The sequence below is a fragment of the Saccopteryx bilineata genome, chromosome 5 (genome assembly GCF_036850765.1).
Source record: "Saccopteryx bilineata isolate mSacBil1 chromosome 5, mSacBil1_pri_phased_curated, whole genome shotgun sequence".
Classification (NCBI taxonomy): Eukaryota; Metazoa; Chordata; class Mammalia; order Chiroptera; family Emballonuridae; genus Saccopteryx; species Saccopteryx bilineata.
In genome coordinates this window covers 2,821,480-2,846,748 of record NC_089494.1, presented here as the reverse complement: position 1 = coordinate 2,846,748, position 25,269 = coordinate 2,821,480, and the positions used below count along the sequence as shown (strand labels likewise).

Here is a 25,269-nt window from a genome sequence, read left to right as displayed (position 1 = left end):
TTCTCACTAATTAAAAAAAATTTTTTTTTTCTTTTTAAGTGAGAAGTGGGGAGGCAAAGACAGACTCTTGCATGTACCGGACTGGGATCCACACAGCATGCCCACCAGGGGGCGATGCTCTGCATATCTGGGGCCCCTTGCTCCATTGTTCAGCAACTGAGCTCTTCTCAGTGCCTGAGGTGGAGGCCATAGAGCCATCCTCAGTGCCCAGAACAACTTTGCTCCAATGGAGCCTTGGCTGCGGGAGGGAAAGAGAGAAAGGGAAGGGTGGAGAAGCAGATGGGTGCTTCCCCTGAGTGCCCTGACTGGGAATCAAACCCGGGACATCCACACACTGGACTGATGCTCCATCCATTGAGTAAACTGGCCATGGCCAATTTATGCTTTTTATAAAGTTACTCAAATGTCTTCCAGTTTTATTAGCTGTATAAGTTGGAATCTTTTTTTTTTTCTGTATTTTTCTGAAGTTGGAAACAGAGAGGCAGTCAGACAGACTCCTGCATGTGCCTGACCGGGATCCACCTGGCAAGTCCACTAGGGGGCAATGTTATGCCCATCTGGGGCATCGCTCAATTGCAACCAGAGCCATTCTAGCTCCTGAGGCAGAGGCCATGGAGCCATCCTCAGCGCCCGGGCCAACTTTGCTCCAATGGAGCCTCGGCTGCAGGAGGGGAAGAGAGAAACAGAGAGGAAGGAGAGGGGGAGGGGTGGAGAAGCAGATGGGCGCTTCTCCTGTGTGCCCTGGCTGGGAATCGAACCCGAGACTCCTGCACGCCAGACCGACGCTCTACCACTGAGCCAACCAGCCAGGGCCTAAATTGGGATCTTTGACTATAATTAAAATTGTCTTTTTGTCAAGTTCTTGTTTTCCTGATGCTTTTAAATATAATTCTGAGTATAATTAATAGTTTTCTATTTGTACCTCTTTTAGAATATACATCCTTAAGCGATGCAGGCCACTGCAGCGATGGATATAGCTTCTGATAAAGGCCACCACAGGAATAGAGGAAACATCCAGAAAGGTAAGGGGACAGGTCAGATGGCTTTACTCTGGTGGAGTGAGGTACTAAATGAATTGAGTAGATAGTTTCCCCTTCAGTGTTGCTACTTTTTAAACTTTCCTCCCAGTAATGTGGAAGATTCAGCCAGTTTTAATTTGGTAAACTCACGCAGGTGGTTTTTGGTGGCTGTGGGCTGTCTGCAAAGGTCCTGTTGGGGAAATGGGGGCCCTAGGGAAGAGAAGAGGGCACATCTGCCCACCGGGCCTTTGGGAACTGCTGATGGGCACAGCTGCCGTGGTGGGGAGTAGGCAGCTTGACCTCTGCTACCCAAGTTGAATGTGATTTGTCTTCACACAAATCTAGGATTTCTTTTCTGTGGTAATGGAGGAAGAGAAAACAAGAAATAACAAGAGCATAAAAAGCAAGATGACAAAGCTTTATGTGCCTATGGTTATGTATGTGGTTTTAACAAGTAAGGGGACTAGAAAATTTTCTTAAATGCTATTTTAAGTGAGAAGGGAGGGGAATTAATTTTGGGGGGGTTAAATTAGTCATGCTAGAGAGAAAATGTCTACATAAAGTAAAACATAAGTAATAAACTGGGAAAATGTCATTTACCAATAAGAATTAGCATGTGTCAATACGAATATGCAGTGAACACCTGTACAAATCTCTAAGAAAACTGTTAACCCATGAGTTTATAACTGAAGGTAACTCTGCTTTCCTTACCTCCAACCCCACATTTATAACAGCTTATTGGACCAGTGGTTTTCGACCTTTTTCATTTCATGACACATATAAACTAAAATTCTGTGGCATGCCAAAAGATACATTTTTTGCCAGTCTGACAGAAAGAAATAGGAATAACTTTGATTGATTTACAAAAATAACAATAATAGTAATTACCTACTCATTTCGCTCCAAACTAACTTACTACAGGCGCCTAACTGTAAGACAGTAAAACATTACGAAGGTTCTTCAAAAAATAAAAATAGAACTACCAACTGATGCTGTGTTGTTACTTCTGGGTGTTACCCATTGGAATTAAAATTAGGATCTCAGAGTGAGCAGCCCAGATGTACAGAAAACTTGAATGTGTGTTGCTGGGTGAAAGGGCAAAGGGCACGTGGTGTGTACATAAAGGAAGGATTCAGCTTTAGAAAGGAGGATGTCGGCTATTTGGAACAACCTGGATGAACTTGATATTATGCTGAGTGAAATAAGCAGATGTAGAAAGAAAGATATTGAACAACCTCATTTATATGTAGAGTCTAAAATTGTCACCCACATAGAAGCGTAGAGTAGAATGGAGGTTGCCAGGGCAGGGTGTGAGGGTGGTGATGGTCAGAGGGTACAGGTTTCAGTTGTGTGGGGTAAGTAAGTTCCTGAGGCCTACTGTACAGCATAGACATTGCATCGCATGCTGAAGATTTGCTATGAGGGTAGATTTTATGTTGTATTCTTACCACACACACTCACATCAAATAATAATAATACTCAGGGCCCTGGCCGGTTGGCTCAGCGGTAGAGCGTTGGCCTGGTGTGCAGGGGACCTGGGTTCGATTCCCGGCCAGGGCACATAGGAGAAGCGCCCATTTGCTTCTCCACCCCCACCCCCTCCTTCCTCTCTGTCTCTCTCTTCCCCTCCTGCAGCCGAGGCTCCATTGGAGCAAAGATGCCCCGGGCGCTAGGGATGGCTCCTTGGCCTCTGCCCCAGGCACTGGAGTGGCTCTGGTCCCTGCAGAGCGACGCCCCCTGGTGGGCAGACCATCGCCCACAGGGGCGTGCCCAGTGGATGCCAGTCGGGCGCATGCGGGAGTCTGTCTGACCCGTTTCCAGCTTCAGAAAAATACAAAAAAAATAACAATAATAATACTCAGGGGGCAGGAGGAAAGTTTAGGAGGAGATGACATGTCTATGGCCTTGATAATGGTTATGGTTCCTGGATGTACACTTATCACCTGACTCTACCACAATACAATACTTGTCAATTTTTATTAAAAATTTTGCACCTGACTGTTGGTTGCACCACAGTGGACAGTGTTGACTTGGAACTCTGAGGACTCAGGTTCGAGGCCCCAAGGTCACCAGCTTGAGCTTGAGGAAGGAGTCACTGGCTTGGCTGGAGCTCTCCCCCCACCCCCTGGTCCCACAAGGCACGTATGAGAAGTGATCAATGAACAGCTAAAGTGCCACAACTACAAGGAGATGCTTCTTATGTCTCCTTTCCTTCCTGTCTCCCTCTCAAAAAAAAATTTTTTTTAATATTTTTTTTGTATTGCTTAAAAAAAAAAATCAAGTGCCTGTACTTGTTTTCTGGGATTTCTGGTACCAAGAATTAACCAATTAGATGCAACCTTATTATGTGACGTGGCCAATAAGGTGCAACTCTGTTATATGACTTATACATTTATGGTTCAAGACAGGGCATTCACACCAGATGGCTATTGCTGTGTTGACTGTTGCCAGTTTTTTGACAATCTAAGGAAAAAGAGGTCAATGCCCCTGTCTAAATAGTCTGGTATTGCATGTTTTAAAACTTCTTGCCTGGCCTGTGGTGGCCCAATGGATAAAGTGTCGACCTGGCACACTGAGGTCACTGGTTTGAATCCTGGCCTTGCCCAGTCGAGGCACATACTATAAGCAAGCAATAAACAGCTAAAGGGAAGCAACTATGAGTTGATACTTTTCGCTCCACCTCTGCTTTCTCTGTAAAATCAATTAATACAATCTTTTTAAAAATAATTGTGGCATATTTGTTGAAAAGAACTATATAAGACGTTTGGGTCTGGGTGTTTTATTCCTCACCTCAAACTTCACATGGTGTTTTTCGTGGGTATGTAAAAGGTCCCTGCATTGGGAAGAGCTTGAATCAAATCACATTTAAGTTCTTTTCCACTGTTTAGATTCTACAATGTCCCTGCTGTTAATATTTTATCCTTTTCTTTTTTTAATCAGATAAGCCTTCTGATCCTAAAAAAGGAAAATTTTCATCTTCCAATGATTGTAATGAAGCCAGATTGACTTGCCCCGATGAAGACTGGGATTTCATGGCACTAGAACAAGGAGACAGTGACAAAGCAGTGAGCAGCATTGCCAGAGCAGCTATGCTGGAGCCGTCCTCGACTGCAGGCCCAGACCCCGCTGCAGAGGGCAGTCGCGCCCAGGCGGGGGAGGGGGAGCTCAGCAGCGTGTGCCCTTTCCTCAGTGAGACGTACTCTGCATATTACTCAGCGTCAGAACTAGAAAATGAAAGCTTCATTCTTGTAAATTCAGAGTTAGATTCTGAAGTGCAGGAAACAGAGGAGTTTTTTGATATTTTGGAACATAGAGTTATTAATAAGATTATTGCTCTAGAAAGAACCTACATGATTTCAGACGATGATTATAAAGAAACTGCTGAAGACATGCAGGGGTGTGACCCCGATGGAGACGCCCAGCAGGAGCACCGTAGCACAGAGGGGCAGCAGTGGCTAGGGCGCCAGCTACTGGTGGACCAAGCGAAAACAGTCAGCTTGTCCGATCTGGGCGCTGTCAGATTAAGAAACTCCGGCTACGATGTTAAACATGCTGGTGGTCTAGACATTCATCACACTGAGTCGGAGCCTAGTTCTAGCACCTCTTTAGATTCAATTGATGTTTATGGACAAGAAGATTTACCTCATGTCTCCGAATTTCAGAATTCTGTTATGTTAAAAGAACACCATAAACCAAAGCATGAAAAGTGGGAGGAACAAGAGACCAGTTTAATGTACCACACAGCATTTGACGAGATTGTGCTTGGGAGTAGTCCTGAGAACCAGGAGGCTCAATCTAAGGGAGGTTTCTTAAACTCTCACCAAGCATCAGATAAAGCTAAAATTTACACTGACAAAATTAAGTCTCAAGTTACTGAAACCAAAAGTTTTTGGGGAAATGCAACTGTTAAGAATGAAATGTTACAACACCTTGAAAATCCTAGCACATTCTCACAAGACAAAGCTTTAGAGACATTGATACGACCCTATAAAGATCGTCAAACTTCCTGGACCTCTATCTGTGATGATTCCCTGATTTCTGCCTGCGAACATTCATATTATAAAAGCCTGCCAGGCACACCAAGCTCAGCCTTAGACTTTCCTGTTACTCCACCAAGGGCTGAAGTCGGAGATAATCGGGCAATAACAGAAGAGGGCACCCTACAAGTCACTCATGGCGACACTGCAGATAACACGTGCTTTCACAGTGTGGGAGGCACACGCCCCGGGCCGGCAGCAGCACAGTCCGCGGTCACAGTCACTCGGACCGTGGATGTCAGCACCGACTTTAGGGTGAGCTTCACTGCCAGCAGGGCGACCAGTGCGAGGCCTGCCCTGGTGTCTACCTCCAGCAACACGGAGATCACGATGATGAGCAAGAAGCGCCCTGGCGAGTGGCAGAGGGGGCGACAGAAGAGCGTGGCCTGCAACACAGAGTGGTCGGACAGTCCGGACAGTGAGGACCCACGGGTGGCTCGGACAGAGGGACTGCTGGGGAGCTCCTCAGTTGACAGTTCAAAACCAAATGGAAATTTCCCAAAGAAGGTAACACCAATATGACTGATAATAGAATTCTATTTGACTTTATAAAGAGGCCGGGTGTGCTCATGTAAATCAGTTTTAGTAGCTGTTCCAGAGGCTTTGTGAGAAAATGCTGGATGGGGGGAGAAGGCCACGGGTTGCTGCCAACCCTCTCCTTTTCTGGTGTCCGCTGTTGCCACAAAGTCCAACTTTGTGAGAAACTCGTAGCCGGAGTTTCTCAACAAAATGTAACCGGGCTTTACATTTTACCAGTTTGGAACTCCAACTGGAACATGGTTGTCATGTATTTTTAATCTGATTTTAAATCGTTTTCAGGATTCCCTGGAATTAAGAAAAACACTTGCTACCCCAGACCTAAAGGAATCTCTGAGGAGGTAAGTTAGAGGTACAAGCTTGCAGGTACATGTGGAAAAAAGCAAAACGGTTATTTGCTCTTTGTAAGGTGCTTAACCACAGAGTTGTAGCTTAAAAGGGCCTGGAGAGAGCACCTGCCTCACCGTCTGCCTTCAGACAAAATACTAGCTAGGATAATGGTAAGAATGTTAAGGGCTTTTCTACTTATTGAGATTTCAGTCTCAATAATTCCTTTGGGAACTTATGGCATTTTTATTCAGCCCACATCTATACTGATTTACACAGTTTTCTCTCATTTGATTACCTTGTAGAACAAAACAAAATGGCACCTTTGGAAAATGTCATCTGTATGAAGAAGTAAATAGATACTTTCACTAGATACTTTTATCTTGATTTTTAATTCATTGTATAATTTACTCTGCATTTATTACATACCCTTATATCAGAACACATTGGCAAAACCAGGTGGTGGGGGAGGGAGAAGTCTCTGAGAAACCAAATTCATTTTCATGCTTTGAGGTCGTTTACCTTTTCCTCTATTCATTCTTCTGAATGTAATTCTGTGTTCAGTCCTATAAAATTAAATGAAAGAGTTGGTTTCCTGATGCAGAAAGTATTCAGACAGCTAGAAGTTTCAACTAGTAGCAGGAACTCTTAACGTTCAGAAAATGTGATTTGAGCTTTTTGATAAAATGACAGCAAAATATTTGCTTATAATAATGACCCTTAATTATTAAGAAAAGTGTATTATGTCTATTTTCTACTAAAAAGATTTAAAAACAATTTTTACCCAGAATGCTTATAACTTTAAAACAATGTTGGCCAAAGCTTCAGTGAGGTTGAAAACCTATTGCTTCTGGGTCAAGTCAGTACTTTACTTGGGGACGCTTGTTCATACAAGAAAGTACGAGTTCAGGACTTGTCGACCTCCTTGAGTTCTAGGAAGAACATAGTTAGCTTTGACTCTTGCCCTTCTTGTTTTCTGTGACTGTAGCGTGTTCCTGTAGCCTTCCTGTGTTTGCTAGAAAGTGATTTCAGAAACTGCAAATCTGTTTGCAGAGGCACATCATTAACACAGAAAACGATCTGCAGTCTTACCAAACCTCATCTCCTATTTTAAAGGGAGCCTCAGCTTTCTGAAGAGAGGGAGAAGAACCAGCCCCCCACGTGCTGTCAGAAAATGATGCAGCGAGCTATCAGAGCTGAGATGCACCTCCTCAGTGCCCACTACCAGCTCTGCCATCGCCAAGGCAGGGACCTCTACAGACTTGTAGTGGGGAACAGGGGCGGGCCAGATTGGTGAGTGCTCATTCTAAATCTGTGCCATCTTAGACATTTGTCACTGGCTTCAAATTTATTCTAGAAAATTTCTTTCACTTTCATTGTTGAAGGGCAAAATGAGGGGTAGAATGTAACTAGATTTTTAAAAGTATTACATTTGAATTTCATGGAGAGACAACAGTGCATGTTGGGATGATGAATCTATTAAGAATGTAGATTTGGGCCCTGTCCAGTTGGCTCAGTGGCTAGAGCGTCAGCCCAGCTTGTGGATGTCCTGGGTTCAGTCCCAGGTCAGGACACTCATGAGAAGCAGCCATCTGCTTCTCTTCCCTTTCCTCTCCCCTCTTTTTACACTCTTCCTCTCTCATTGCCAGTAGCTCAGTTGGTTTGAGCATTGGCCCTGGGTACTGAGGGTAGCTCAGTTGGTTTGAGCATTGACCCTGGGTACTGAGGGTAGCTCAGTTGGTTTGAGCATTGGCCCTGGGTACTGAGGGTAGCTCAGTTGGTTTGAGCATTGGCCCTGGGTACTGAGGGTAGCTCAGTTGGTTTGAGCATTGGCCCTGGGCACTGAGGGTAGCTCAGTTGGTTTGAGCATGGCCCTGGGCACTGAGGGTAGCTCAGTTGGTTTGAGCATTGGCCCTGGGCACTGAGGGTAGCTCAGTTGGTTTGAGCATTGGCCCTGGGCACTGAGGGTAGCTCAGTTGGTTTGAGCATTGGCCCTGGGTACTGAGGGTAGCTCAGTTTGTTTGAGCATTGGCCCTGGGTACGTACTGAGGGTAGTTCAGTTTGTTTGAGCATTGGCCCTGGGCACTGAGGGTAGCTCAGTTAATTCAAGCATCACCTGAGGCGAGGGTTGCTGAGTGGATCCCAGTCAGGGTGCACGTGGGAGTCAAGAACTGGTAGAATTAGAACTAAATATATAATATTAGTTACATGGATGACTTCAGCCTAAATCAGTTTTGTGAACATAATTTTTGAACAGGAAATTACCAACTAATTCTGCTGAGCTGGAATTGGAGCTGGCGCTGCTGTCTGTCCTGGGGGACTTAAAAGTGAAGTACAAGAGTCTGAGAGACGGAGTCAGCAAGGGCGTCCCGCTGGGGGAGCTGCCCCCGCTGTCGACGGAGTTCAAGCTCCTCTCCGCCTTCTCGGCCTTTGCTTCCGGGGTATGTGTGGGTGTTTCAGGAGTAAAAGTTTACTTTATTCAGACAGAACATTTTAAACTAAAATCTTTTTATTCCCTTTGTGTCTTTCTAGCTAATGAGAAAAGAATCAGACCTGTAAGTAATGATTTCATCTAATTTAGAATTCATTTGATCTTAAAAATTGCTTAATTTTAAGTTTTGTTTTGATCCTTATTTAGAACATTGACAAAATTCTTTAATGAAATGTTTGTGTTTAGTTGTTCAGGAGCAGATTCTGAGCTAGATAACGAAGTTACCTGTGATGCCGACGTTTCTTCAGGCCTAAAGAAGACAGTCTCTCAAGTGAGATTTTTCTAAAGTAGCTCACCAGTCTGAACTTTGATGTGGCTTAAGCAAAGGAAAATGTAATTTGCAGGAGTTCTCACACCCTTCTTTGCATTCAGCTGGCTCGTGTGCACTCTTTGAGGGATACAGGTGGTCGGAAGAAACGGGTCCTGATCACACAGACGTCAACAGTGCAGGTTGAGTAGGGTGACCACATAATTGATCATCAAACCAGGAGACTTGAGGAGAGGTGGTGTTCATAATTCACCAGGACAAGATACAAACCTGGACTGTCCCAGGCAAGCCTTGACTTGCAGCCACCATCATGTTGATCCCCTGTGGTGAAAACTATATAGTACCAATTTATCTCATGCAGTAGAGCAAAGTAATACTCATTTTAGGCAGGGCAGTTTTAATTCTTCCTTTATTCAGAGGATGAAAATAATTTTAAAATACCTTTCATAAGTTCTCTTACCTCTCAGTCCCGGGGAAATGCTTGTCACTCTGCAAACTGAAGTGATACAGGCTTATAAGTTACATTCTGTTATCACGTGAGGCAGTGCAGTGGGGCAGCTGGTGCTTATTTCTGCTTTCTGACTGGTTTTAACCCTGGGGTTATACTGTTATATAATAAGATGTATTCCAAAGCCAAAAGTGAAACAGTTGATTTATATTTCTTCTAATTAACATAAAGATTAACAGTAAGTTATTTTAGTAACTTATTCCATTGTTCTTCTCAACTCTATTATGCACAAAGAAGTGGCAGATCTAAAAACTGATTTTGATATAGTATTTCTTACATAGTTTAAACTTGTTTATTTAATGGCCTGTTACTGTTCTGAAAAGGCTGTGCCTCATTGTTGTAATGGTCACAGTGGTGTACTTGCTTATTTGGGGAAGAGCAAACTAAATTATTTTTTAAACTACAAGATGCAGGTATACATAATTTTTATAACAGCCTTTGGCTGTAAAACAATATTTTAAGTTGTGATTATATTTCAATATTTGTCTCATTAAATTGACAAGTTATGTCTGAAAGCCAGTGTAGTGTAGTGTGTCTAAATTTTAGTTACTTATATACACAATACTTCACAATTTTCCATAGCCATATATTACCTATTGTGTTGCTTGCTTTTCAAATAATTTTTTAAAAATAAACTCGTGTAAAGAGTGACTTACTATTACATTTGGGGAAGGAATATTATTTCCTATAAATATAAGGTATGCCTAAGTCACATTAAATATGTAACTCTTAAATGTTAATGTGAAAAATGCCTCTGGTAACTCCAAGAATTATCTCAATTACTGCTGTGATTATGCTACACCTTGCTATATAACAGTAGTGTTAGCATAGGGTCTCTGCACACAGGTCAAGTTCATTCAAACCCCTAGTCTCATTACCTGTGAGACAGGCATTAAGCAACACGTGGTGTAGGTGAGTTGGCTCAGCTGTAACTGAGTGGACGGTGACTGCTGTCAGAGCCGTCATTATTGTAAGGGCCGATGCCAGTAGAGAGTATCACTGTCACCTAGTGAGGGCGCCATGACTGTCAGTCTGTACTTACCTTTTTCTTACTATTTTAACCCTCAGATGTCTTTATTATCTGACAGTAGTCATCCTAAACAAGGCATGTCAGTCAAGGAAGATGATTTTAAAAATGGTGATATAGATGGATACTTTAGTCAACTGGAACTTGATGATAAAGGTCAGTATAAAAATGTATTGTCTTGTATCATTGCCAGAAAACAAGGTTTAAAACATTCCTTGTGCCCATTCATTAAATCAAAATAAATATTTTTAATTGACTGAATGGCATCCTTGTGATTATGAATATTAAGTATATTCTTTCTGCATATACTTGACATCTTTAAGGTTACTTAATACTATTACTGATAATGCCAAACTATAATACAGACTTTTTTCCTTCTGGTTCATGTTTTTCAGTCAAAATTCTTCTGTCCAGTTTGTGTCTCTGTAAATTGTGTGTGATATTCTTTATTTTGTCTTCTGTGAAAAAAGATTGTGACCCTTCCAAAAAGATCACTGATTCTGTAAAAGAAGTAAAGAGCTGCAGGGCTGACAGTTACTGCTAGTCTGTGTAGAAAGATGATACAAATATGTTTAAGGATAATTTAAAAATGAGGAAAGGCAGTCAGGACTGGCTGTTAACTGAGGCAGACTGTCAGACTGAGAGTGCTTTCTGCCTGGAACAGCGCAGAGCCCCTCAGAGCCTGTGCCATTCTTCTGGTCTGCTCTGCTGCTACTGACTCTTTTTCTTTTCTTTTCTTTTCTTTTTGACAGAGAGAGGGATAGATAGGGACAGGTAAACAAGAATGGAGAGAGATAAGAAGTATCAACTTGTAGTTGCGGCACTTTAGTTCATTGATTGCTTTCTCATAGGTGCCTTGACCGGGCGGCTAAAGTAGACCGAGTAACCCCTTGCTTGAGCCAGCGACCTTGGGTCTAAGCTGGTGACCCTTGCTCAAACCAGATGAGCCCGCACTCAAGCTGGCGACCTCGAGGTCTCAAACCTGTGTCCTCTGCATCCCAATCCGTCGCTCTGTCCACTGCGCCACCTGGTCAGGCTACTGACTCTTAATATTCCTACGTGACACTGGCCGTTGTTACCTTTCTGACAACCTAGGTTGCTGCTCAGAGGGGTAAGTGTACCTCCTTTACATCTACTTGTATTCAATTTCACAGATGATAGCAATTACCACGAAACGAGAGAAGACTGGTGTGATGCTAAAGAAAACCTCACGGAAGCTGACCGCTCTGGGATGCTGGGAGTGCACGAGGGCCGGGACCCGGAGGGGGCTCCAGGTGGGTGCTTGGCGGCTGGCTGGCATCCTGACCCAGCTGCCTTTAAGTGGTGCTTACTGTCTCTTACTGGGGGGATGACGCTGCTTTCATGTTTTATTCCTGCTTGTGGCTTTTCTTTATAAATATAAGAAAAGAAAACTAGCCTTTTGGAAGTCAAATTTTTAAAAGTTAATCAGTTTAAAATGTTTATTTCTCTTTCAGAAAAACTGTCTGCTAACAGCTTGAACCCCAGATTTAATTAGCAGGTAGCAGCCCTGAGTCCCTCCTGCCCCCGATGGTCAGGGCGTCCCTTTCCTCTGCAGCTCTGCTCTGCAGGTGGCTCTACTCCAGGGACAGACGGCCTTGGTGAGCAGACCTGCTCCAGTCTCTCCGACCTGTTGGCCACGCTGCACAACAGAGGAGACCTGTTTTCTCCCCCACTGCTGTGATAGTGTCCGTTTCAGGAGTGCTCTCATCTTTAGACTGTCCTCAGTTGCTCATAAATGTTGGGGTTTCCTCTAGTCCAGGGGTCGGGAACCTATGGCTTGTGAGCCAGATGTGGCTCTTTTGATGGCTGCATCTGGCTCACAGACAAATCTTTAGTAAAAAAATAACGTTAAAAATATAAAACATTCTCATGTATTACAATCCATTTCCTACCGCTCCTGTTCATAGTTGCTGGGGGGGGGGGGCGGGGCTGGAGCCAATCACAGCTGTCCTCCGGGACAACACCAAATTTTTATTGCATAATGCATAATGTACATGTGGCATTCATGGCTCTCTCAGCTAAAAAGGTTCCCGACCCCTGCTCTAGTCCCTGTAGTGGCTGTCCTTCTGCCATTTCCAGTAATATACTGCTTTTGTTTTTCCTGTATACTGATGTGCAGTTTTATTTTACATAAGTAAAACAATAGTTGTATTTTTTCTACTTGTATAAATAATAATTAAGATCTTTCAATACAATACAAAATTATAAGAAAATTAAAATTACCTGGTATCTCCAACCTAAAGTGACCACTATTAATATTCTTTACCATTCTTTTATGTATTTTTATGCATATATTTAATACACACATACAGTTTAAAAGAACTGGCATTACATCATTTTATTATAACTACTTTGTTTCCTTGCATTTTCATGTTACCTAACACATACTGTACATCCTGCTTCCTCGATAGAGTGACTCTTCCCACACTCACGTGTTGGCTGGGCGAGGTCAGGGTGCCGTGGGTGTTGTTCACTGCCTGTCCTGAGCATGTGAGATGTGTGTGTCCTGTCCTGATTCTTCCCACTTCCCTTTTCTACTCAACTGGAGTTCCCTGCTCCCTTCTCACCCTGATGTAAAAATATAAATTCTTAAGGTAAATAATCAGTTTCTCTATTTTCTCTATACAGCACATTATAAACCAAAGACATTAGCAAGTTGAATGAAGAGGTTAGGTTTTATTGCTAGAGATGAAGGCTTCTCCTTGACTCCCAGCACCACCACTGACGATGTATGGCCTAAGCCCCTCAGCCTCAGTGCCGTCACCGGGAGGGGGGAGTGAGCTGAGCACGGCCGCAGCCCACAGCGTGGTGTGCGTGTTCCGTGAGGGTGTGTGAGAGGTGCTCAGCAGGCCCGGGCTGCGGGAGGCACTCGGGCGCTGTCAGACTGCTGCGACTGCATGGTGAAGGAAATGTAACTCCAGTACTTTATAGAATTGTCAAGCACGCAGAAGCTACTCTAAGAACTCACTCAGTAGATACTCACTGTGCCCCGCCCCGTGTGCCAGGTATAGGTTCTGATAGGAACCGGAAAGAACAAGTCAGTGAATCCTTTCAGTTTCAAACCAGGTTCTCTTCAAAATACAGACAAAATGCATTCTGAGACTTGAATTTTTTTATGAAACAAGAAAATATATATCTATAATTTTAGCGTTTGTGATTTCCAAAAAGTAGTATTATCTAAATCAAATTATCTTCCCCTGCTTTATTCGACATTGCCATTACCATGACCACAACTACATCCCTGCTATTGGTATTCATCTGACTTGCAGGTGTTCTCGGTGTGATTGTCCCCAGCAGAGGCGTGTGTGTGAAGAGAGCCCTGGCCTGCATCTGTGGGGGCAGGTTAGGACCTGCGTGTACTCAGCATCCCAGATAGCACTTCCCTGAACCAGAGACAGGTGGAAGGCGCTCTCAGTTACAGTGCAGGCGATTGCTCCGCTCCTCTGAGTGCTGGAAGACTTGATGTCGACCGTCCAACCTCTTTATTTAAGATGATAGAATTGAGGCCCAGAAATCCAGTCAAGTGCTGATATTTGCTAATGACTTTAATAAGCTTTATGATAATAAAAAATGCTTAATCTTCACATTTTCTCTTAAATATCAATATAATAATTATTATCTTCTGCTGTGTGTTATGTTTTCCTATAAGCAGAAATAAATGCTGAGCCCTTACGACGAAATAAAGCTTATTTGGTACATGTTGGTGGTCTTTGCCCTTCAGTATCTGAGGTATGTCAGGATTTATTTTTTGAACTTCATTTTCAGATATAAAGGTGTTCATATTTTGATTGTTTTTGTATTCCACTATTAATGAACTTTCATTTCTTTTCTTTTTAGGCTGATTTAAGGTCTCATTTCCAGAAATACCAAGTTTCTGACATTTCAATTTATGATTCTAATTACAGGTGTGTTTTCCAAATTTGATAAATGTGCATTTACTAGGTATCTGTTGTGTGCCAGAGAGTCTGACTAGACATGAACTACATGGTGCTCAAGTCGAGGCCATTGCAACAGAGCTCTCCCTGTCTAGTAGAAGGACACGGGGACAGACAGCTGCAGTCCTTACTTGCTGCTGCTCCTCATCAGATCTTTCTGTCATCATACTTTTTAACTTGTTACTGCTGGCTTTTATGCATGTGACTATTTCATGGTGGCGGGGAGTACGTTGGTTAAGAGAATGGGCTCTGTAGTGCCAGGCTTGGTTTCAGCTCCATCATTTATGGCCGAATAAATGTGGGCAGATCACCTTTCTGTCTCTCAGACGCTTTATCAAATAAGGACGAGAGTGGCTAAGCCTCCATTGCATTACTCTGAGACTGTTATTAGAGAAGTAAAGCAAAGCAGTAGGGATAAAGCCTGGCATGAGCAGGCACTCGGAAAACAGCCATTGTTCTTATAATTATTTCTTAGTTGATGTTTTTATATTACGTTTTTAGGTAGATAGCTATATCACCAACATATAGTCGCATGTATGTTGCTATTTTTTGTGACATTGCCATAATATTCAGAAGTATTAAATAGTAATGGCAAGGCTAAGTGGGAAAATATCTTTGTTTTATCATGAAAAATTATGACTGTTTATTTCAGACATTAAAACTATCAATTAAGAAAGGATCTTGGCCCTGACTGGTTGGCTCAGTGGTAGAGCATCAGCCAGGTGTGTGGAAGTCCATCCTGGGTTTTATTCCTGGCCAGGGTACACAGGAGAAGTGCCCATCTGCTTCTCCACCCCTCCTCCTCTCCTTCCTCTCTGTCTGTCTCTTCCCCTCCCGCAGCCAAGGCTCCATTGGAGCAAAGTTGGCCCAGGCACTGAGGATGGCTCCATGGCCTCCGCCTCAGGCGCTAGAATGGTTCCAGTTGCCAATAGAGCAACACCCCAGATGGGCAGAGGATCGCCTCTTAGTGGGCATGTTGGGTGGATCCCAGTCGGGCGCATGTGGGAGTCTGTCTCTCTGCCTCCCCGCTTCTCACTTCAGAAAAATTTTCTTACTTATAGTTGGGGTTGAAATTTATTAAAAATAGGTGTTTAATTTTGTCTTAAATGGAGTCACATAAGATCATATACTCTTTTCTGCTGTTATGTTTTAGATATGCATCTCTTGCTTTTGAAAAAAGTAAAGATGCCAAATCTGCTGCGAAAGAAATGAATGGAATAGAAATAAACGGGAGAGCAGTCAGTGTGCGGCTTGTCAAAAACCTTGGAGAATGTACCTCACCACTTTCCTCCAGAAATGGAAAGAGAGTCAGTCTGAACAGTTTGGACAAAAACACCAATAAAGAAATTCGTTCAGCTTCCTCTGTTGCTAGATTGCCTAAAACTAGGCCGAGCCAGCTGGGACCTGAGCCTGACGACGAGCATCTCCACCTCGTCCAGCAGGTGAGTTTTCCTGCTGGAGCCTCAGGCCTTTGTGTGAGCCCACCACGGCCAGCAGCTCTGGAGAACAGATGGGTCTAAGTCAGCAGTCTCGCAGTGAGAATGGGAACGTCAGTCTGAATGATGTTTTTGTTTGTTTGATTTCTTACCCTGCTTTGTACACCCCAGTTCTCCTCAGGGAACAGTAGATCTTTGTGGACCTAGCTACACAAAACCTCATTTCCCTTTAATTTGAACTTGGTTCTCTGCTAGTGCTTCTCAATCCTTGTATCTCCTTGTTCGTGGACAAGACTACGTCATTCTTATCACAGCTGACCTCATCCTACACTCATTAAAACCATGAAATGCAGTCATTTTATATACAGTGTGTCTGTAAAGTCATGGTGCACTTTTGACAGGTCACAGGAAAGCAACAAAAAAAGATAGAAATGTGAAATCTGCACCAAATAAATGGAAAACACTCCCAGTTTCTGTAGGATGATGTGGCAGCATGCGCAGATGATGACATAACACCATGTATACAGGGGAACAGCCCACGGCCATGCCAGTCAAGATGTGGACGGTACAGAGGAAAGTTCAGTGTGTTCTGTGGCTCACTAAATTTGAATCCGTGACCAAAGTGCAACGTGAATATCAGCGCGTTTATAACGAAGCGCCACCCCATAGGAATAACATTACTGGGTGTGATTGATAAGCATTTGAAGGAAACCGGCAGTTTGATGGAGAAACCCTGTTCTGGTAGGCCATCAGTCAGTGACGAGTCTAGAGGCTATATGGGATAGCTACCTAAGGAGCCCTAAAAAATCTGTACGTGAGCCTACATTGAACTGCACTGAATAGGTATGAAACTGGGAGAGTTTTCCTTTTATTTGGTGCAGATTTCACGTTTCTGTCATCTTTTGTTGCTTTCCTCTGACCGGTCAAAAGTGCACCATGACTTTACGGACACACTCTATATGCCTTCATCTTTAAATACCACGTGAAGGGATAAAGTGACCTTGCTCACTCTTCTCTCCCTCAAGCAAGTCATTCAGCATTCAATGTCTTGACTTCTTTCTCTTCTTCATCTGACGTGAGCAAGGTGCCTGGAGTCACATAGGCATTTCATAGATATTTTTTTAATTTTTATATACAGTAAAATTTACTTTTTTGGTGTCTACAAATGCACATAGACATATAACCACCAGTCAAGATACAGGATGGTCCATCCCAAAGCACTCTTGTGCTCAGCTGTTTCCTGTTCTTATGTTGTTACCTTTTTTAGACTGTCATATAAATGAAGTAGTACATGGCCTCAGTCTGGCTTCTCCCACTTACCGTGATGTGTGGGAGAGTGATTTGTGTTGTGTGCGTCAGTAGCTCATACCCATTTATATTTTGACCATTTTTATTGGGTTATTTTCTTATTACTGAGTCTTGAGAGTTTAATATTTTGAGTATTAACCCTTTATCAGATGGGTATGTGGTTCGCAAATACTTTTTTCTAGTATCTTTCCACCAATGCTACACTATCTTGATTATTGTAGCTTTATAGTAAGCCTTGAAATCAGGTAGCCTGAGTCTTCCAGCTTTGTTCTTTTCTACTTAGTATAAATAATCATAAATCTACATAAATTTATTGGGAGTTTTGATTTTTACAATTAAAATTTAATTACTGTCATAACCTTAATTTTACTACCAGTATTTTAATTTTAAAGTTTATTTTAATTGAATAAACTGGATTATCTCTATGTAATGGTTAACTGATTTTAAGAAAACTTCTAAAATGCTTATTTAGGGTGTCAAGAATTTTAAACAGATCAAATGTACTAAATTATCCCCTTATGCACCTAATACAGTTCATACCTCCAAACACACTGAACCTGCGCAGCTTCACCAAGATCATGAAGAGACTTGTTGAACTGCATCCAGATGTCAGCAGGTAATGACTACAATTATTATTATTATTTTTTTTTACTTTTTTGTATTTTTCTGAAGCTGGAAACGGGGAGAGACAGACTCCCGCATGCGCCCGACCGGGATCCACCCGGCACGCCCATCAGGGGCGACGCTCTGCCCCTCCGGGGTGTCGCTCTGCCGAGACCAGAGCCACTCTAGCGCCTAGGGCAGAGGCCAAGGAGCCATCCCCAGCGCCCGGGCCATCTTTGCTCCAATGGAGCCTTGGCTGCGGGAGGGGAAGAGAGAGACAGAGAAGGAAGGAGGGGTGGGGGTGGAGAAACAAATGGGCGCTTCTCCTATGTGCCCTGGCCGGGAATCGAACCCGGGTCCCCCGCACACCAGGCCGACGCTCTACCGCTGAGCCAACCGGCCAGGGCCTACAATTATATTTTAACTGATCATAAAATTTTATGTAAAAATGTAGTTCAGTTTAATAACTTAGCCATATTTTGAATGCAAAGATTGCTTTGGAAAAGATAAAGGCTCATGTATATTTTCTTTTTGCACAGAGATCATATTATAAGTGCTCTTCAGAAAGTAAGACTAAATCATAAAGGTTTTCTGAATGGCTTATCTATTAATACTATTGTGGACATGACTTCATCTGTTTTGAAAAACTTTGCTTCCAGTTAGAAATGAAAGAAGCAAGAAGAGGTAAGTTAATCCTATCTAATTTATTGATTTTGTTTTTCCAAATAAGAATATTAAATTTTAAATATTATAAAAATTTTAAATGTTATATTAATTTATTAATGCAAAAATTAGTTACCCCAAAATTAATTGACTTAAACAAGTTAGTCCTCTCATAGTTTGCAGATCAGGATTCAGATAGCTTAGCTGGGCGATTGTAGCTTAGGATGCTGGTGGTGTTGTGGTCCAGATGCTGGCCTGCAACGTCATAAGATTGGAATCTGGCCTCATGTGCAAAAACTAACTCAGAATGGATCAAGACTTAAACATGAGCTAAAAGTATAAAATGCTTTAGAAGAAACATCTCAGAATACTGAATGACAATTTCTTGGATGTGACATAAAAACAGACAAGAGAAAATACAGATTTGACTTCATCAAAATTAGCTTTTCTGCATCAAATAACACTATCAACAGAGTGAAAGGGCAGCCCACAGTTTTGGAGAAAATATTTGTAAATCATTTGTCTAAGGAGGGTCAATATCCAGAATATATAAAAACAGTTGTAACTCAAAAACAACCCTTTTAATTGGGCAAAGGATTTAAATAAACAGTTCTCCAAAGAAGATAAGCAAGTGGCCAATAAGTACATGAAAACATGTTCTCGGTGATTATTAGGGGAATGCAGTCAAAACTGCAGTGAGACATCGTTCAGGCTGGGTATTATTTATAAATAAATAAAGAGTACTGGTGAGGATGTGGAGAAATTGGAAGCTTTGTGCATTGCTGATGGAAATGTAAAATAGTGTAGCCACTGTGGAAACGGTATGACAGTTTATCACATAAACATAGGAATACTATTCCTAATATTTCTGTTTGTATTGGAGTGTATGACTCAGCTGTTCCACTTCTGGGTACATACCCAGAGAGCTGAGAAAGCAGGGACTCAGATGTACACTTCTGTTCATAGTGGCATTGTTCACAGCTAAAATGTAGGAGCAACTGGAGCTTCCATCAGTGAATGAATGGATAAACAAAACCGGTCTGTAACACAGGGGAATATTATTTGGCCTTGAAAAGGAGTGGAACTCTGACATAGGCTGCATCATGGATGAACCTTGAAGTGAGCCCGGCATAAAAGGACATGGTTCACTTGTGCGAGGTTCCTAGAGTTGTCAGATGAACAGACCAAGTAGAATGGGGGCTGGCAGGAGCTGGAGAGCGGGAGACTGGGGTGTTGTTTGGTGGAGAAGTACTTGCATGTAGGAAGACAAAAATTCTGTAGATTGGTGGTGATGGTGATGATGGCATTATAATGTTATGCATGTTTACCACACTCTAAACATAGTTCCAGTGCTGATGTGGGGGAGGGGTGGGGTAATAGGAAATCATGCGAAACTAGGTAATAAAGGAGAGTAAAAGGACACAGCAGCAAGACGAAGGGGAAGTGCTTAGTAAGGTTGTAAAAGCCTAGTTATGTCAGTAATTACATGTGAATGTGAATGACCTGGCTAGTCTATAAAAGACAGGGATTTTTAAATTGGTTTTTAAAAACCAACTCTTTAGTGTCTCTAGAGACAGCTAAAAAACACTGGGATATCAAAAGATAAAAGGATGGAAAAAAGAACCATGCTGTATTAATATTAGACAAAATATTAGACTTTAAATCAATAAAATGTATACCGAAGAAATATTTCATTAACCAGGAATAAATAATAATTCCAAATTTTGTATGCATCTAACAAGACATCTTTAAAATATATAAAGTAAATATTTCCAAAACTACCAGGAGAAATGGGAAGTCTGTCAGTGTAATGGGAGATTTTAACATCCCCCTTTAGTAAAAGCTGACTAAAAGCAGTAAGGATGTAGAAGATGTGAGCGATCCAAATATGCACCTGACTTGTTGGACATTCTGTAGAACGTGGCACGTGGGGTAACGTGAGGTCAGTCTCTTCAGGCTCCTCAGTACTGACAGAGTTCCACCATACATAGCACAAGCCTCAGTAAACACTGGAGGGGCGAAAAGAGAACGCGCTCTCTGGCTGCCATTCAAGTAACTTAAAAACCGGTAGTGAAAAAGTAAGTTGGAAATCCCCATGTTTGACAAATAAACCGAGTAAAAGAAGAAATCATGTAATGAAAATTAGAACATAGGTTTTAGTGGGTGATGGTTAAAATTCTCCACATCACAACTTGAGAAATGCAGTCAGAGCTGTGTAAAAGAGATGGGTCACTTTAAGTGTCTATAAAAGAAAAATGACTGGAAGTTAGTGAGGAAAGTTCATAACTCAAGAAGTTGGGGGAATAAAACAAAAAAAGTAATAACCCAAAAGAAGTATAAGAAAAGAAATATAGCCTGATCAGACAATGGTGCAGTGGATAGAGGTCAGACTGGGACGTGGAGGACCCAGGTGCAAAACCCCAAGGTTGCTGGCGTGAGCAAGGGGTTACTTAGTCTCCTATAGGCCCCCCCCCCCAGTCAAGGCACATTTGAGAAAGCAATCAATGAGCAACTAAGGAGCCACAACAAAGAATTGATGCTTCTCATCTCTCTCCCTTCCTGTCTATTCCTCTTTCTGACTCTCTCTGTCTCTGTCAAAAAAAAAAAAGAAATATAGAAGTATGGAAACTAATGAAATAAACATACTATAAGAAGTATCAAAGAGCCCAAAATAGATACTTGTAGAAATATAAAATTGATAAACTCCTGGTAAAACTAATTAAGCAGAGTGAAAAGGCATGAATAACTATAAGGTAAAGAATTTGTTTTCAGAAAGCATGTATCTCTGCAGATCTGACAGATACTGAAAAGGTAATGGACCTTGTGAATAACTTTCATACAGTCAAGTGGTTAGACTACCTGAGCAGCTTCAGACACTAGAAGATACAGAAAATATTACAAGTCTTGTATTTATTAAGGAAATTAAGTTATAAATAAAACGCTTCCTACAGAATAAAATTAGGTCACTACATTGATAAATTTCCTACATATTTAATTAAGGAAGAAGAAATATCAGTCTTAAAATCTTCCAGAGAATCAGTATAGTCATGGCACCAAAAACAATGACAGCATAAGAATGGAAAACTACAGACCAGTCTCATGAACAATTCCTTTTTAAAACCATTAACAAACTAAATGCAATCATTTATTTTATTTTTTAATAGTTTATTTTAAGAAGTATGTTGTGACCAAACAGACTTTACTCCAAGAATTCAAGTTTTATTTTGCATTTGAAAATCAATGTAATTTACCATATGAATAGAATAAAGGGATAAAATGTACATGATTATTTCAGTAACTGGAGGGAATGGTTTATAAAGTTCATCACCCATACATGAAACATTCTTAAACTAAAAACAGATGGCAGATTTTTTATTTTTAATGAGAAATCCCACAGTCTAAGATTTTATCCTACTTGCAGATAATAATGCCCTGGGTTCACTGATGCTGGCAAAAGACATCAGACTCCAGGACAGTTCTGTCACGTAGCAGCAGGCAGAATATCATTTCCTTGCCTGGGCTCTTGAATGTCAGTTCTCACAGAGCAGCACACGGAGGGCCAGGAAATGCCCGCACATGCCATGGGTTGCGTTACAAGAGGATCCCCACGCTCAGGGAACCTGGGTAGTGTACGTAGTATATGGTGGGCTGCAGACAAACCTGCTATGCCTTTGTCCTTGACAAGGGGGCTACAGCAGACCGAGTGACCCAAAGAAACTTACTTGACACTGAAGTGCAGAAAGCTTTCCCCTTGAGGACAGGCACTGGGCATGGAGGTGTCTGCCAGAATCTGCTGTCCATCGTCACTTGGAGCTTCTAGCCAACACAAAAAGGAAGAAAAATAAAAGTGCATATCTGAATGGAAGAAATCTAAAATGGGATTCTCCCTAGGTGATCTAACTTCATAAAGAAAATTCCATAATTCTATATAAGAAATTATTAGAATACAAGTCATTTGCAATTCTATGCACTAGCCATAATGTTAGATGGATGATTGATTTTTATCTATTATTTTTTGTGACAGGGACAGACAGGAAGGGGGAGAAAAGAGAAGCATCAATTCTTCGTTGCGGCACCTTAGTTGTTCATTGATTGGTTTCTCATATGTTCCTTGACAAGGGGGCTACAGCAGACTGAGTGACCCCTTGCTCAAGCCAGCGACCTGGGCTCAAGCTGGTGAGCCTTGCTCAAACCAGATGAGCTTGCGCTCAAGCTAGCAACCTCGGAGTTTCAGACCTGGGTCCTCTGCATCCCAGTCCAGTGCTCTATCCACTGCTCCACCGCCTGGTCAGATGAACTTTTTTAAAAGATATTTTTAGTAGCATTGAAAATACTAAGTGCAAATGGAATGAAATTCATCAATGTCTGTAAAAATGGTATAGGAGTTGTTCCTTGACCCAGAAATCCCACTCGCCAGTTTATAGCAGAGATAAACTGGTAAATAAAAAATAACTCCAGCACAAGATTATTTTTCTGGCATTGTGTGTAATTGCAAAAAGTTGGGAACATCTGTATATTGACTATTTGTAGTCATAAAAGAGTAGGAAAGAGCTGTACACTGGTGGAGCAATCTTCAGTAAATCTTAAGTGACTAAAGCAACAGAAAGAATATACATAATCTATCTTTGAGTAAGGAAGAAAATAGGGCCTGACCAGTGCTGCACAGTGCAGTGTCAGCCCCCATCATTAGGGTTGCTGCTTCAAAGCCCTGAGGTCACTGGCTCTGAGCACAGGCTAGTCAGCGCAGGTCAATCCCAGAGCTGGCCAGCTTAAGCCTAAAGGTCACTGGCATGGAAAGCCCAATGTCAGTGACTTGAGCAAGGGGACACTAGCTTGACCCTGGTTAAGGCAGGTACAAGAAGCAGTCAGTGCACAACTAAAGTAAAAGCTACAAGTTGATGCTTCTCACCCTCTCCCTTCCTGCATGTCTCTCTCAGAAAGAAAGAAAACACGAATACAAACACCGTTTGCATATATCTGTGAGAAGAAACTGGAAAGCAAGGGTGAAAATAGACATGGAGGGAGACCTTTATAGTCTTGATTTTGGAAACAAATGTTTTGTTTATAAAAATATGAAATTAAATCAAGAGGGAAATAAGTGAATTATAAAAAATGAAAACAAAACTAATGATACTAACTGTAGATTAAATTGTTCACAGAACCACATAAGTAAAGAACTATACAACTATATGAAAATGGCATTTTCAGTTTGCATGTTAGTGTCATGTGTTCTGGGAACAACTAGAGCTGCAAAGATTATAAACTGTCTTCCATTATCTTAATAGTAATATTAGTGGATAATTATGTTAATGTTCGGAACTAAGATCTTTGGTGTGTAACAGAAAAGTCCAGGTGTAAAATCAATATTTGAACTTTATAGTCCTATACTATTATATTTTAATTAGAAATAATATAAATTCACGTCTCTGTGCCCTGAAAACACCTAGAAGCAGGGACCACCCAAAGGCATCAGCACCATTAGCATCTGGTGGTCGTCTATAAATACCACTGCCTGTTCTTTTTGTTTCCTCTTCATTCTTGCTGTTGCACAATTAAATAGACTGTATACGTTTACTCTCTTAATAGCCGTCTTACCTGTCATCTTATTTCCACCCAGTAATCCGTTCAGCCTCATCTTGATGGTTCCCAATCGCTGCTCTCACTCTCCATGATCCTAAAGCACAGTCTGCAGCTCAGAGCTGCTCACATACCTGTGCCTAGGACTGTGCCCTTCCATACTCGCTGGCACACCTCCCTGGCCAGGGCTTACCTTCGAGGTGCTGGGAATGGAGCAGTGAAGAGAAGAACTTCCTGCCTTCAAGGAGCTTACATTTCAGAGAGGAGAAGGAAACCAACAAATGATTTCAACAGTGACAAGTTGGACAAGAACAAGAAAGAGCAGTGAGCTAGGCAGTAACTGGGTGGGGCTGTGTTTGAACTACAGCTTTTGTGGGGGTTTTACGTGAACACAGCTTCCTCCAGTGTGCACATGAGAAGGTCCTTGTCAGGTTCCCCGTGGTCTTGTTCGTCTTCACGTAGTGGCTGCTCACCAGTGAGCCAGGGTCCGAGGGTTGCCGTGGTCCTCGCTCAGGGTGTTGCCGTGAGGGGGGCCAGACTGACTCCCGGAAGTGACCTTCTATTGAAGACATTGCTACGTTTTTACCACATGACAATCCAGTTTTCTGTTAAAACAGTCTGAATAGTTCTCTGTGTAGATAACATCTGGTGGCCTGTTTGTTATTGATCAAGTTAGAATTCAGTGGTATGCTTAGTCAAGGCATGCGGTGTAACGGCGAGTATGTATGACATGCATGCGGTAAATGAGGTGAATGCCGATTGGCTTAACAGTAGAGTGAGCGCACTGGGGCCAACTAGACGCTTAACTGAACGTTGGAGTTAGCATAATCAGCATATTTTATTGATTTCTTCTTTCTTTTCTTGACCTGTAGAATTTCCTTGGAAAGTATGAGTTCTACAGAATGTTCTACAGCACTAAGGAAAAACCGTGGTAATAGCTGGATGATGTGATGAACTAGGCTGGATGCACAGACTGGAACATGTACACTCTCCAGCTTCCAAGATAATTACTGCTGATACATTTGGTGCATTTTTATGCCTTCTCTGTAAAACATTTAGTTATATTTTCTGTTTTCACCAGGAAGAGTGAATCCGTGTGTGCTTTGGTACAGTGCTTAAACTTTTTTTAATTTTATTTTAAAACATTTTCATTGAAGTTGCAAACAGTCACAAATGGTAGCAATAGTATTTTAACTCAGTGTAGCTGTTATTACCCAAATTTAAATGGTTACCGTATTGCTTCCATTCATTTAGTAGTAAGTTTATATTAGGTTGGAATGTACATTGGAACAGTTTTCAGAGTCCAACTTTTATGTCCTATCATACATTTCTTTAATTTCTTTTTTAAAGTAACATACTGTTTAAAGATGCATTATTATTATTAATGAGGTATACATTTTAAGTATACGTGTTCTTCAAATGTTTAAAATATTTAGAGTATTTACTATTGAATCAATATCATTTGAATAAAAGTTGCCCATTTAACATGTATGTCTGATGTGTTCACGTCTG

At 41.8% G+C, this 25,269-nt stretch overlaps 1 protein-coding gene across 1 annotated transcript; it reads left to right on the top strand.

Annotated features, from left to right (window-relative positions):
• The first annotated feature begins 949 nt into the window (after positions 1 to 949).
• On the top strand, positions 950 to 24,682 carry RBM44 (RNA binding motif protein 44). The gene is given in 16 exon segments (XM_066280342.1): positions 950 to 1,022; positions 3,960 to 5,563; positions 5,876 to 5,934; positions 7,037 to 7,213; positions 8,178 to 8,361; positions 8,453 to 8,475; positions 8,598 to 8,682; positions 10,256 to 10,370; positions 11,369 to 11,488; positions 13,888 to 13,964; positions 14,073 to 14,140; positions 15,324 to 15,612; positions 17,387 to 17,440; positions 17,442 to 17,530; positions 18,057 to 18,201; positions 24,630 to 24,682. Coding segments are annotated over 15 exon segments (3,141 nt in total). The 3' UTR covers positions 18,181 to 18,201; positions 24,630 to 24,682.
• The last annotated feature ends 587 nt before the right edge of the window (positions 24,683 to 25,269 follow it).